This window comes from Bactrocera dorsalis, chromosome 1 (genome assembly GCF_023373825.1).
Source record: "Bactrocera dorsalis isolate Fly_Bdor chromosome 1, ASM2337382v1, whole genome shotgun sequence".
NCBI classification, from domain to species: domain Eukaryota; kingdom Metazoa; phylum Arthropoda; class Insecta; order Diptera; family Tephritidae; genus Bactrocera; species Bactrocera dorsalis.
The window spans coordinates 48,363,481-48,378,655 of NC_064303.1; the positions used below are offsets into that span (position 1 = coordinate 48,363,481).

The following is a 15,175-nucleotide window of genomic DNA, read 5'->3' on the forward strand; positions in this document are numbered from 1 at the left end:
CTGTGTAAACTGACGTTGAGCAGCACCAAAAGCTCCGTCAGGATCGGGAAGGACCTCTCCGAGCCGTTCGATACCAAACGAGGTTTCAGACAAGGCGACTCCCTATCGTGCGACTTTTTCAATCTGCTGCTGGAGAAAATAGTTCGAGCTGCAGAACTCAACAGAGAAGGTACCATCTTCTATAAGAGTGTACAACTGCTGGCGTATGCCGATGATATTGATATCATCGGCCACAACACCCGCGCCGTTAGTTCTGATTTCTCCAGACTGGACAAGGAAGCAAAAGAAATGGGTCTGGCAGTGAACGAGGACAAGACGAAATATCTCCTGTCATCAAACAAACAGTCGTCGCACTCGCGACTTGGCACACACGTCACTGTTGACAGTCATAACTTTGAAGTTGTAGATAATTTCGTCTATCTTGGAACCAGCGTAAACACCACCAACAATGTCAGCTTAGAAATTCAACGCAGGATTACTCTTGCCAACAGGTGCTACTTCGGACTGAGTAGGCAATTGAAAAGTAAAGTCCTCTCTCGACGAACAAAAACCAAACTCTATAAGTCGCTCATAATTCCCGTCCTGCTATATGGTGCAGAGGCTTGGACGATGACAACAACCGATGAGTCGACGTTGCGAGTTTTCGAGAGAAAAGTTCTGCGAAAGATTTATGGCCCTTTGCGCGTTGGCCACGGCGAATATCGCATTCGATGGAACGATGAGCTGTACGAGATATACGACGACATTGACATAGTTCAGCGAATTAAAAGACAGCGGCTACGCTGGCTAGGTCATGTTGTCCGGATGGATGAAAACTCTCCAGCTCTGAAAGTATTCGACGCAGTACCCGCCGCGGGAAGCAGAGGAAGAGGAAGACCTCCACTCCGGTGGAAGGACCAAGTGGAGAAGGACCTGGCCTCGCTTGGAATATCCAATTGGCGCCACGTAGCGAAGAGAAGAAACGACTGGCGCGCTGTTGTTGACTCGGCTATAATCGCGTAAGCGGTGTCTACGCCAGTAAAGAAGAAGAAGAATGTATGTAACTAAACTAGATATTTAATTTGCAAAGCGAAATATATTTAGATATGATTTCTCTGTTACTGTCATCAGTCCGTTCTAGATATAAAGAAGGTTTTTTGTTAGAAAAAACATTAGCTCTGTTTCGTTGAAGTGCCGGGCAGGTATCGAGGAGGTGTATAACTGTGACGTCATTTGATCCGCAGAACACGCAATTTGGTTTATTTACGCCATTTAAGATGTGAGCATGTGTAGCAGTTGTGTGTCCTATTCGAAGTCTTATAAATGTCCTTATATTTTTACAAGTCGCTTTTCCTGGGTATAAAGGCTTTGTTCCCGCAGGATTAAATTTTTTGTAGTGGTGATCGTGATTACTCCATTCTCTAACTTGGATTTCATTTACGTATGTTTCAACAAGTCTGCGTATATCTTTATCGGTGAAATAGTCAAAGAAGTGAAGTGGTTGTTTGGAAGCTTCTTTAGCTTTTTTATTGGCAATTCGTTGCCATGAATTCCGATATGGCTAGGCACCCACATTATTTTTATACAGCTATTGCTTTGCAATAGCATGCTACGAATATTAGATATTAAAGATGCATTATTGTTATTAAATATAGCTTCAATTGCAGATCTACTGTCGGTACATATAATGCATTTATTTCCCATTCGGGAAGCAAATTGTACTGCCTCAAATATTGCGGCTGCTTCGGCTGTAAAAACCGAGCAGTAGGATGGCAAGGAACCGACCATGATAGTAACACCTAGCTGGTTTGTCACAGCAAACGTTGTGCTGGTGTCTGACTTGGATCCGTCCGTATAATACAAGTTCCAATCATCATTTAAGGACTCTAATACCGCATTAAACATTTGTTTATATTCATTACTGCTGGTAGAATATTTTGGGTACTTAAGTAGGATGTTGATGAGTAATGAATTTGGAAGCGCACTTGGAGGATACTCTGAAGTTTTAAGAAGTGATGGAGTGGTTACAATGTTCAGCTGTTGCACTAGACTTAAGCAACGCATAATAGTAGACGGCTTACGACTAGTCTTAGGATTTCGCACAGAACAATTGATTTGCGAAAAAATTAATTCATTTCTGCAGTGAAGTAGCCTCGGTATAAGCATCATGGTGTTACGCATGCTCCGGTAGTTTATATGTGGTAATCCAGCTTCAGATAGAATTGCCTTAATTGGTGACGTTGGGAAGGCGCGAATGCTTCTTCTGACTGCTGCGTGACACTACAAAAAAAAAATAGCTTAATGTTTGTATTAGCGCAATGTCCGTAAATACAAAGTCCGAAGTCAATTTTAGATAATATTAAAGCTTTTGTTATATTGACAAGAGTATTTGTATGTACTAAGCAGTATTTGGAAGATAAGAATTTAATTATATTCAATCTAGAAAAAAGAATGCTTTTTGAAAGTTAATTTGTTGTCGAATATAAGTCCTAAGATTCTTAATTTATTAGTATGTGGGAGATCAACGTTTGAAAACGATATATTAGGAAAGGAGCACTTTTGTTTCCGACATATGTGAAAAGTTTTACATTTGCTAGGCGATATATTAGCGCCTGAAATTTTTGACCAATTACTTATTTTATTCAATATATTTAAAAATATGTGCTTAACTTGGTTTAGATCTTGAGTTTGAGAGAATATTAAAACATCATCGGCATAGATGCAGTGTTTTGCCGGAATTACATGTGCAGAATTCTGCGTGCAGAAAAAAAATTTGTACTGATTTGACAGTTCAAATTCTGCACCTCAATGCAGATCTGCACGGCATGTGAAATTTGAATTTCTCTGCGCAGAGGCAGTGCTGACAACATTCAAATAATTAATTTTTGAGCAAAGTCCGGCAACATTTTAAATTGCGCTCAGCTGTTTAGTCAAAATAAACAAAAGAGATAAAACATGGAAGAAAAATTGATTGAGTTCGTGAGGGAAAACCGGTTCCTATATGACAAAAGTCATAGAAATTATAAAAATAGCTACCTGAGGGACGCCAAATTTCAGGAGCTATCGGAAAAATTGAATATTCCAGGTAAATTTTTAATTTTATAACCTAAAAGAAAATTTATATTTATTCATGTTTTGAATTTTTTTAGGTGAGAAGCTAAAGGCCCGTTGGCGGACCCTACGGGATAAATTTTATAAAGACGTTAAAAAGAGACCATCCGGAAGCGGCGTGCATTCGCCACACAAAAAGTGGAAGTGGAGGGAGAGTCTACAGTTTTTAAAGGACGTTGAAATGGACAACTTAAAGTAGGTTTTGTATAATCTTGTTTTATTTGTATAATTGTATTATTTATTATATATGCATTTTCAGCACACAAGGCAATTATGGCACCGTAGCGACAGAAGGTGACGACTCCTTCCTCAGCGACTTTGGCGAATCCGCCTGTAGCAGTGTCAATATAAACTTATTTTCCGAATCACCGCAGACGCAGACGCAGACACAGACGCAGACACAGACACAGACAAAGACACAGACACAGACTGGACGGAAACGTAAAATTGAAGAATTACTTGAAAGCTCGAGTAGAGACTTTCAAAGAGTGACGACGTTAGCCGAGGAAATATTAGTCGGTAGCACGGAGAAATCGGCAATGCAATTATTTTTTGAAAGCCTTGCCAAGCAGGCGGAGGGAGCTAATTTAAATAGCCTGGAAATGTCGGAGTTACAACTCCAAATTTCTCAAACGTTCCACCAATTTTTATTGAATCGTCGAAAATAAGTTTTTCATTTATATATTTTATAACATCTATCATTTTAAATAAAAGCCCATTCATTTAAAATATATAAAAAAAAGTACAAAGTTATTTATTTATTTTGTAGTTGTTGTTTTTGTTATTTCAGCGCAAACAATTTTGAGGAATACAAATCCATACAGGTTACGTAGAACCGACATATTTATTTTATAATACATTTATTGAATTATTTACTTATTTATTAAAGAATAGATAATTTTTAAGAAGATCTCGGGAATCAAAAGCACTTCGTCTTGCGTTAGCGCTTGATAATATCGTACTCTGATGTAATGGCTCTACAAAGTGTCTCCACTGCCCTTCAATTAGAATGCCACTTTCATTTACGTGATCAACGAAGTTGTTGGGACAATAGAATTCGGCGTTATGGAACTTTACAAAATTATGTAAAATTAATGTAGCTCTAACTATGGTATTGGCATTTTCGGGAAACATATCCAAAGAATTATTGAGAACTCGCCATCTAGCCACTAAAATGCCAAATGTATTTTCAATTGTAACCCGCGCTCTGGATAAACATTTATTGAAGTGGTCTTTGTTTGCTTCCAAACACTTTCCCGGTTATGGCCTCATCAAATGTTTTGTCAACGGAAAAGCAGCATCTCCCACATAATAAAATGGGAATTTTATCGCACTACGTGGAAGATTTTCTGCTTCTGGTAGGTTCATTGTTCCGTTTAATATTCTATTTCCAAAACCACTGAATTTTATTAACACTCCGCTATCACTTTGGCTTCCGTAAGCTCCAATGTCTACTGCGGTGAATGTATATTTGCTATCACAAACGGCTAACAACACAATACTAAAATATTGCTTATAATTAAAATACAGTGATCCGGATTTTCGCGGACACTTGATTTGGACATGTTTGCCGTCAACAGCTCCTACAACATGAGGCCTTCCTGTCTTGATGTAAAATGAATCGGCTATTTTCCTCCACTCATGTTCATTTGATTGCGCCAAGTTTCCAATAAAATTTTGCCAATTGTTGATACTCCTACTCGAAAAGCCCAAGCCAACATCTGGCGGCAAACTCCATGGGCCAAATATCTATTGTAAGAGTTGATGAAAATATGTATTTATTTATTATAAAATTTACAAACAAAATGTACTTACACTAATGTTATTGCCAGGCGACATTCTGCTGGTATTGGACGACGTATATGAAACTGTTTTGCTATACGCCTTTTAATTAAGCTTAGAAGAAGCTTAAATTGATCCACTTGCATCCGAGTAGCCTTTTGGAACTAAGAGGAATCATTGTTTTTTATATAGATGAATAAATTATTGAAAAAACCATGCAGCTCTCTCTCATTTTCCGCATATATAGGAATCGTCCACACCCGTGTTTTTTTATCACTTATCGCGCACAAGCTTAAAATATTAATTAATTTCTTTTTGGCAACTAGAAGTAAAAGCAATTGTTGCAATCTTTTTTTTCTTTCCACTTCCATTTTAAAATTTTTAAATTTCAATTTGAATTTCAATTATTTATTGCAATCAGCTGATTGTCAAAATTTACTGCACATGTGTTTTGGCTGGAAAAAATAGTGCAGATCTGCATGCAGAATATCTGCACATGTAATTCCGGCATTTAACAGCTCCACTAGAACTTATAATTGTACTTATTTCATTGAACGCAATGGTAAATAACGAAACAGAAAGAGGTGGTATACCATTAAACAGATCGTGTAGGCCAGATTTATGCTTATTGGCAATAACAAAAAATTTGCGGTGGTTCAAAAAGGATTTTATTATATTATATAGTTTTTCGCCAACATTCCATTTTTTAAGTTCCCTGAGTACCATGTGAGGACCAATCCTGTCAAATGATTTTTCAAAGTCTAAACTTATCACAGAAACGTGATTTCGGTTTGACAAAGCCGTAGAGGCATAGTGTTCGAAAAATAACAGAGCGTCAGTTACTCCTAAACCTTTTTGGAAGCCAAATTGTTGGGGTTTTATAAAAGCATTTGCTTTGGCAAACCACATAACTCTTACAGATATTATTTTCTCCAGCACAGTCACCGACTAAACCTCGTACTGAGCAGTTGAGTTAGCGTCTTTCTCTGTGTTTACAGCTATTCGTATAGCTCTCTTTTGGTGTTTTTTTTTTGCACACCGGTCTGCTTACTTAAGTAACGCGATTAATACTTATTTTTAGTGATAAATATAATCCAATACTTTTATAAGTGTATTATAATTTTTCCACTATGCCCTCGGTGGGCTTCCAGTTCGGGGACAACAGGTTTTCTGCGCTGGCCCAAGGTCCCCAACCAAAACGTAAAAAATCGTATCAAAAACTGCAAGATGCTTTTCCTGACTTACCGCCAATAAAAAGTGATGACCCAAAGTATATAGTGATTAAATCCGATGAGAATACTACACCGCTTTCGAAGGTTTCTTGTTTTCGTGTTTACAATGCCTTACTCACCGTGAGCAAAGATATAAACAAAATTAGTGAATTACGGGACGGCAGCCTATTACTGCTAGTGAAAAATAAGCAAGTAGCAGAAAAGTTTATAAAAACGAAATGTCTTTTCAACATTGGCGCTGTTAGCGCTAGCTATCATCAACATCTTAATTGTAACAAAGGCACCATTTATGCACCGTTCTTAAACGATGTGCCTGAAAACGAAATAATAGAAGGACTGAGTTCTTACGAAGTTTCCGCGGTTTATAAGTTCACTCGCAAAGTTGAAGGTGTTATAAAGCCTACTGGTGTTATGCTAATATCATTCAACAGTTATTCCCTTCCAAACAAAATAAACATCGCATGGAGGATGACCTCTGTGCGACCGTACGTGCCTAATCCAATGCGCTGCAGGTCATGTCAGAAATTGGGTCATACGCAAAAACATTGTAAAGGCTCCCCAACATGCGAAATTTGCAATTTTCCCTCACCACACGATAATGACTGCATCCGAGTTATGTGTGCGAATTGTTCTGGCGAGCATCGCTCTTCTGACTATACGTGTCCAAAGTATATGCAAACCAAAGAAATTTTAAAAATAAAGACACTAGAAAAGTGCAGTATGCACGAAGCCCTCAAAAAGTATAGAGAAAATACTTCCCTCCCCTCCCTCACTGCTAACTTTGCACATGTGCTTCAACCTGCAAAAGAGGTATCCTCTGAAACCACCACACCAACAAAAATTTCAGCCATCAACAATTCCACAAAATCTAAAAATACTCATATAACCGCCGACAATGACTTGCCTACTACATCAAAACAAATCGCAGAGATCACCTCTGCACCCAATTCATCATTAAAATCTTTAACTAACAAAAATCACTCATCAAACGCCAACAATAAGCATATTCCCATCAACAAGCCTAAATCGATCAGTTCTGACTACAACAACGTCTCACATTCAGCTAAAAATATCAGCGACAACTGTACCCAACAAGACTCTTTCTTAAATCCCAAACTTTTCAGTCCAACAACAGCCTCTTTCATTTCTAACTTAAACAACTCCTTAAACTCGCTTAATAAATATACTGACCTCAAAAATACTACTACCAACACTACTGTGCAATCTAATCCACCTAATCACGAAAATCTCTTTCCAACAACAAACATTTCCAACGATAATCAATACTCTACTGAACATACGGAACAAATAGAAATTGACTCTGAATAAATACGCTTAGCTTTTACTCTCTTTTGAACTAGTACTCAATTGGTGACACTCAGCTTCAACTGACTGCTCATACGAGTTGAATTTCTAGCTCTCTTCTGTTTCCCTTTTTCATTTCTTCCTACATAGATCTTATGATTCTAATATTACAATGGAATTTAAACGGCTACACTAACAATTACAATGAGCTTCAATTATTAATACATGATCATACCCCAGCTATTATACTCTTAAATGAAACTCACATCTCTTTCAAGTTGTCGGCTTTTACTCCTAAGCAGTACATTGGCATGTTTCACAATCTTCCACATATTAGCACAAGTAAAAGAGGCATTGCGATTCTCATTAGAAGAGATATTCCACACAAAATTAATGCCATTCAATCCAATTTGCTGGCTATGTCGATCGAAATTATCTTAGTTAAAAAAATCACCATTATCTGCACCTATATTGCACCAGACGAACAATTTACCAGTACAGACATCCTGCAATTAATCAACCAAGCTTCTACTCCTTTAATTTTCGCTGGTGATTTTAATGCATGGAGTCCACTATGGGGATCTCCAATAGCCAACAAGAGGGGCAAATGCATTGAAGATGCTTTACTTTCCTCTAACTTAATATGTTTGAATAACGGATCCGCGACGCACTTTTCCACTCACTCCACTTTTTCCCATGTAGATCTTACAATGTGCACCGACACACTTGTCACAGAGTGCGAATGGAGTATACTCGATCACCTGCATGGAAGCGATCACTTCCCCATTGTACTAAAATTGCACCTAGGTTCAACAACTAAAAACCACAAAATAAATAAGGTATTCAAAACTGATTACGCTAATTGGAAGAAGTTCCAGACACATTGCGAGATAAATAGCAATAATACCCCAATATCTGACAACCCTAACCAAGAAAGCGCGAGTTTAACAAAAATTATTCGTTCAGCAGCGAATGTTAGCATTCCTCATACAAAGCCAACAGCAAGTTCAAGGAGTGTTCCTTGGTGGAATAAAGAAATCGCTGAATTGCGGGCAAAAAAACAAACAGCTTGGTATGAGTACAAACGGGCTCGAACACTAGTCAACTTAATATCTTTCAGGAAAGCCAATGCTCTTTTCCGTCGTTCCGCGAAACAGGCCAAGCGTAAATGTTTTCAAGATTTCACAAGCAAAATAAATCCTTCGTCTAGTCCTAAGTTAATATGGAACGCTTTAAAAAAAACTTTCTGGAGTGCCTAGAAATATAACCATTCAATGCGTAAAGGGGCCAACAGGTTTGGTAACCAATCCATTCGAAATTTCCGAGTTATTTGCAAACCACTATTCTGAAACAAGCTCAGATATTTCATTCAGCACACAGTTTCAAACCTCTAAAACCACCACACTGTCCGACACTTCCTACTCTGTCTCCCCTCTTTCTTTTTCTGCTAGACAAATAGAAACCAGCATTTCACTGTCTGAATTCGAGTTCGTTGCATCTACCGTTAAGGGTAAGTCGCCGGGGCAAGATAAAATTTCTTATCTAATTATCAGACATATACCGAAAAGTCTCAAGCTCCGATTGGTAAAGCTTTATAACAAAATTTTCAATACTGGTGTCTACCCCCAATTTTGGAAAACGTCCTGTGTTATACCAATACTTAAACCACACAAATCCTCCGATGAACTTGCTAACTATAGGCCGATTTCCCTCCTTCCATGTATGGGCAAAATTTTGGAAAAGATCGTGGCACACCGCTTGATGTGGTATGCTCAGCGAAACAAGTTCATATCACCGAATCAAGTCGCCTACAAAAAAGGTCAAGGCACGTTAGACGCTTTAATCCAACTTGACTACTTCATTACTAACGCTTTGTCCAGCAAAAACCACGTGTCCGTACTATCTCTGGACTTCCACAGAGCTTTCGACAAAATTGGAGCCCATATTATTATTCGACAACTTAGAAAATGGAAAATAGGCCAGAATATGATACGTTTTATTACCAACTTTCTCACAAACAGAAAACTCAACGTCAACGTAAATGGTTTTCTTTCTTCAACACTCCCGCTTTCTAATGGTACGCCGCAAGGCTCACCTCTTTCAGCCTTCCTTTTTATCATTGCTTTCGATGATATTAGTAGGATGATAAAAAATTACAAAGGAGTTGAGCGCCAGATCTATGCTGACGATGTCCTAATCTACACAAAAGTCTCTGACGTTAATTTAGCTCAATCCTTATTTACTAATATACTCGCCAGAATTGAGACTTGGTCACTGGAGTCTGGTGCTTCACTTTCTTTAGACAAAACACATATCCTTCATGTATGTAGGAAGCAAAATTGCAACGGTATTTCACTTACCCACAACCAAACTAACATCGAATGTAAAACACAGCTGAAATTACTAAGATTAATTTTTGACTCTAAGTATAATTTTAATGCTCACTGTAAATATGTCAGAAACTCGTTAATGACACGATTAAATATTGTTAAATATCTCTCGTCTAAGCATTCATTTATTCATCCGAACACACTAGTCAATGTTGTCAGAGCTTTGCTAACTTCAAAAATAGATTATGGGCTCCCCATCTATGGCAATTGCTCCAAAAGCAGTATCAACCTTTTAAATGCACCATACCATTGCGCAATACGGCGAAGTCTCCGGGCGTTTCCAACCTCGCCAATAAAAACGATAATGGCTGAATCTGGTTTACCAACTATTCAAGATAAAATTATAGATTCTTCGCTCCAAATTCTTGCGAAAACGGCTGAGGACACCAACCCATTACTAAATACAACTATCACCCATGCCACGAAAAAAAGAAAAATTCCAAGAATACAATCGGCTATTTCGAGATGCTTAAGTTTCCCTGAAGAAAATAATATTTTACGTAACGCAACATGCAAATTTACCACACGACATCCTCCCTGGCTGATCAATGATAAAATCCTACAGAATAAGCTTTTGTTTTTGTCCAAGCAAAACACACCAAACGTAGTCTTTCAACAAACCTTTGCTGAACTGGAATCTAATTATACAAATAATGGCTGGAAGCTATTGTTTACGGATGGCTCCAAGTCCATCGATTCCACTTCGTTAGCAGTTGTCACTGCCACAGGAGAAATTATTTGCAATTGGCTTCTCCCCTCAACGAGCTCTGTATTTACCGCTGAAGGATCTGCTATCCTTCACGCAGTTAATCACGCAAAAAAGACTAAAGGAAAGTTCCTCATCTGTACAGACAGCAAATCGTGTATGTCTGCAATAACGTCTCCTTCCAATCGCAATCCCATAATAGAAGTTATCAGGGACGCGGTCATTGGTGCCCCTCAGAAAATCCAAGTAATGTGGATCCCTGGCCATGCTGGTATTTCAGGCAACCACTTTGCAGACCTCGCTGCGAAAAATGTAGCCAGGACTCCTGCCTTAACATACTATGCCTCATCCAAGCAAGACATTTCTAACCTTATTAAGCACAAAAGGCATCAAAAAAACGCAAGCGAATGGAAAACATTTAAACATCACTACGCGGACATAAACCCAGCCAGAAATCGAATAATCTACTCGTCAACAGTTCCAACTAGCGCAATGAAGACATATACTCGATTAAGGATTGGACACACTATCATAACACACGCCCACTTACTATCGGGTAAAAGCCCATCCATTTGCCCCCTTTGCGAGGACACCGCTTCTATCAAACACTTACTCACACTCTGGCAACATTGATCTCATAAAACTACTAAGTGAACCTTCAGAAAAAAACGTTATGATTGTTTATAGATTCTTAAAAACCAACGATTTGTTAAAACATATTTAAGCAACTTACACCTTTACTAACCCTTAGCAAATAGAATTTTTTACCTAGTTATAATTACAAGGCGGCTGAAGGCCTCGTAGCCAGTGCTGCGTTTATGTATTTATATAATAAAACTCCTTTTGTTATATGAATTATTATAAATAAATAAATAAATAAATATTTTCTCCAGAATTTTGGACATGCAAGGAAGTAAGGATATGGGTCTATAATTTTCTATTTGAGAAGTAGGTTTATTGGGCTTGGGGATGGGAAGGATTGAAGCTGTCTTTCACTCCTGTGGATAGATTCCCTCGTTGAGGTTTTTATTGTAAAGAGAAATTATACGTATTTTAAGGGATCGAGGGAGATTTTTAAGGATGGGATAGGAAATTTTGTCCAATCCTGGAGTTTTACCAGTCATCGATGCAATTGTTACATCGAATTCACTTAATGTGATGGGAACATCTGCTTGGACGGCTCTGGGTGAGGGAAATGGGTTATAGTAATTTTCAGAGATTGTTTGGCTTTTTAAGGTGTTGAAATCATTGTGAAAATTATCACAATACTGTTGGAATTATCTGACCATGTGTCCGCAAACTTCTGAGCAATGTCTTGAGGGTTATAAATAGGACCTTGGGCTGAATGTATAAATGGTATGCTGGATCGTTGTGAGGAGCCTGTAAGAATTTTAATGTCTGACCAAATTTTTTTTGTGCTCGAAAATGGGTTGATATTGGCGGTGAGTGTTTCTAAAGCCTTTCGTTTGGCAGATTTTAATTCTTTTCTAAACACCGCGTTCGCTTTTTTATAGCTTATGAAATTATTGTCAGTTCTGGAATGTTTGTATTTGGACCATAATGTTTGTTTATTGTTCCTTAAAATTGTTAGGAGATTTGACCAACATGGCAATTTAGCATGGAAATGCTTGGTACTTGACTGGGGTATCGCGTAATGTGCTGCTGATCGGATGATTGTTTTAATGGCGGCAGCTTCAGCGTTTATGTTTTTGCCAGGGGTTTGTTGTCCGAAAATAAAACAGAAAGACGATAAAAGTTTGCCCAATCTGCCTTCTCCGTTAAGAACTTTGATGTGGGTCTTACTTTATACCAATTAGGGATGGAAATGGAGGTTATAATCGGAAAATGGTCACTATGTTGAAGTGTATTGGAGGAAAGTTTGGGTGCAATTGGTGTGGTGGCAAGGGTGATGTCGGGATGGGTAAACGTTTTATGAGTGGAGAAGTGAGTGGGTGGTCCATCGTTAAGGACGACTAGGTTGTGAGAAAGCATTATATCCTCAATGATTTCTCCTCTTTTATTACTAGCAGGAGAACCCTACAGCGGGCTCCAAGCATTAAAATCTCCTAACAAAACAATTGGGGCAGAAACAGTGTTGATGATATTACTAAGGTCCCTATTAGAAAATTTCTGATGAGGCGGGATGTAGCAATTGACAATAGAGATTTTGAAGCCTCTGTCAATTTCCAACGCCAAGCAGGAAATGCCAGAAGTGACCGGGATGAGTTTATGGTTGATTTAGGTTTTAACGAGAATAGCAATGCCTTGCTTACAGGAAGTGTTTTGAATGCTATTAGAAAAGTAACTTGTGTAGTTTTTAGGAGAATACGCTATCTTATTAGCGGGGAGATGCGTCTCTTGTAAAGCAACGATTTCAGGAGAAAATTCATTTATTAAAATATTTAAATCAGGGTTATTATTAAATAGTCCGTTTATATTCCATTGTAATATTTTAATCATATTTCACTTGTATTTGGAAGTCTGTAGGGAGGTAGGATAAGGGCGAAAAATGGAAGTGGGAGTATCAGAAAAGGTAAGTTGGGTAATTAAATTTGAGATAATTGCTGTTGTTGTTGAGTCATCGACTGGAAAAGTGGTTTGACTGGTATTCATATTGTTTGTTTGGCTTGCGTTTTTTTCTTTTGCTTCGTCATTCGTTATATTAATATAGGTGTTGTTGTTGCTCGAACGTATTTGTTCTGCTTGGGTTTCATTATTGTTTAGGTGGGGTTGTGTATTGTTTGATTTTTTGATAACATTAGAAAAGGAAAGAGGGGTCTCGTTAAGAGGAGATGGTATTTGCATTTTGATCGCTTCGCGCATAGAGCCCTTACTATCTGTTTTAATTTTTATTACTTGTTTCAATTGAACAAACTTTGGGCAAGATTTACTGGAAGCTGGGTGGCTACCAGAGCAGTTTGCGCACAAAGTGCGAGAGCATACTTCTGGAGAGTGAGGAGGGAGTGCGCATGAGTCGCAGGTGGATGTTTTGTTACATCGCTTTGCTGCGTGGCCGAACAATTGACAATTTTTACACCTCATGAGATTTGGGTAGTATGTGCGTACTTTAGTTGTATACCATGAAACTTCCAATTTCTCAGGCAATTGATATATGTCAAAAGTAAAACTACTCCGCTGGGTACTTGTTTGCCATCAACATATTTTGGAAATTTGTAAACTGACACAACACCCTGAGATTTCAGGTTTTCAATAATTTCATTTTCTGAAATATCAGTAAGACATGGTGCGTAGATTGTGCCTTTGGAGTAATTCAGGTTGTTATGCAGCTCAATTTTTACATTACATATCCTATGTAAAGTGGTTGTTTTACAAAACTTGTTTGCGATATTATCGTTTTTAACAAAAATTAATAAATTTCCGTCTTTTAGTTCGGATATATTGATGATTTCTGAACTAATAGCTTTTAAAGCTTTATGCATAGCAAAGCAAGAGTGCTTGTTTAAAGGTTTTATTGAGTTTGATGCACTTGCCACTAAAAATCTTGGGTTTTCTTTCTTAATTAATGGTAAAGCGGGAAACAAGTCTTTAGTTATAGATTGAGGCTTTTTTTCTTTTTGCTTTTGGGCTTGATAACAGGGCGAACCTGTTTTGACCGAGAGGGGGTCCCTCAAGGGACATTATTGCTTATGAAATATACACAATTAGTAGAAGCACACGTGGCTTACCAATGGAAGAAAATTTGTTATTGTCTTTGCTGTCAACACATGAGAGAAAATTACTCAAAAAAGACTGCGAAACACTGAAATCACCTTAAGCACAACCGTACACGTTGGGTATCAGTCGATGACTGACAAAGAATTATTTTTCACTTTTTAGTTTGATATGCTTTAAAAGCGTGTTTTTTAGTTTTTTTAAACTATATTTATTTCTATCATGCCCGCCAATTTAGAATAATCGTAGAAATGAAAATCCGAGAAATCGAGCTTCAAAGTTTTCGCTTTTTGCCCAAGCGCTCATTTGTCTGTTTTATACCTGAGACAGACATGTAGTAACAATACCATAGTAAAGGTATCATGGTATTCTGTTTACCACGTTGCTGACACACACGGCAAAGTAGTAAACTCAAATTCTACCTTTATTTCATAGGCATTAAATATTTAAAAAAATTGTAAACAATAAATATGTAGATGTGTGTTATGGAGAAAATAAATACAATTATTTCAAATACTGTAAAGTTAATCTATTTTTATTGCAAAGAAGCTATTAAGTTAAAGTCTCTTTAAAATCCTCACATAAAATGAGGCATTTCCTGTTTTTCCGGAAGAAAAAATTTAAGAAATATTTTGTTTTCCATTTCAATAATTAATTTTTTAAGTCATTTTGAGAGAATATTTCGAAGAGCTTTTGTGTAAAAGCTTTTAGAAAAGTTTGTTACCTGTTTTTTAGCTGTGTTTATACAAATACGACAATGAAACAGCATAGTATTGCTACCAGCAAAATACCACATACCACATATGGTATTTTGCTAGTATTTGGTGACACACATATGTATGGTATTTGTACCATACATGGTATTATTACATGTCTGTCTCCGGTATTAGACGCTCGGTCACTATTTCTCTTCTAGCTTCAACAACATTTCGAATTCCAATCTATAACTTTGGGAAAATATGGTTAGATAATTTTTAAAGAGATGTAAGCAAAAAAAA

At 37.5% G+C, this 15,175-nt stretch overlaps 1 protein-coding gene across 2 annotated transcripts; it reads left to right on the forward strand.

Annotated features, from left to right (window-relative positions):
- The first annotated feature begins 976 nt into the window (after positions 1–976).
- Positions 977–10,878, forward strand: LOC125780368 (transcription factor Adf-1-like). Of its 2 annotated transcripts, none has more exons than XM_049462653.1 (3): positions 977–3,064; positions 3,129–3,285; positions 3,350–10,878. In XM_049462653.1, the coding sequence occupies exon 3, from the start codon at positions 6,003–6,005 to the stop codon at positions 7,431–7,433; it is 1,431 nt and encodes a 476-aa protein (XP_049318610.1). In that variant the 5' UTR covers positions 977–3,064; positions 3,129–3,285; positions 3,350–6,002; the 3' UTR covers positions 7,434–10,878. Both variants share the same exon structure in this region, with proteins under 2 accessions (XP_049318610.1, XP_049318611.1).
- Positions 10,879–15,175: the final 4,297 nt, after the last annotated feature.

What these genes read in the sequence shown, in the direction of transcription:
- LOC125780368 (XM_049462653.1), top strand. Translation starts at nt 6,003, where the DNA reads ATGCCCTCGGTGGGCTTCCAGTTCGGGGACAACAGGTTTTCTGCGCTG.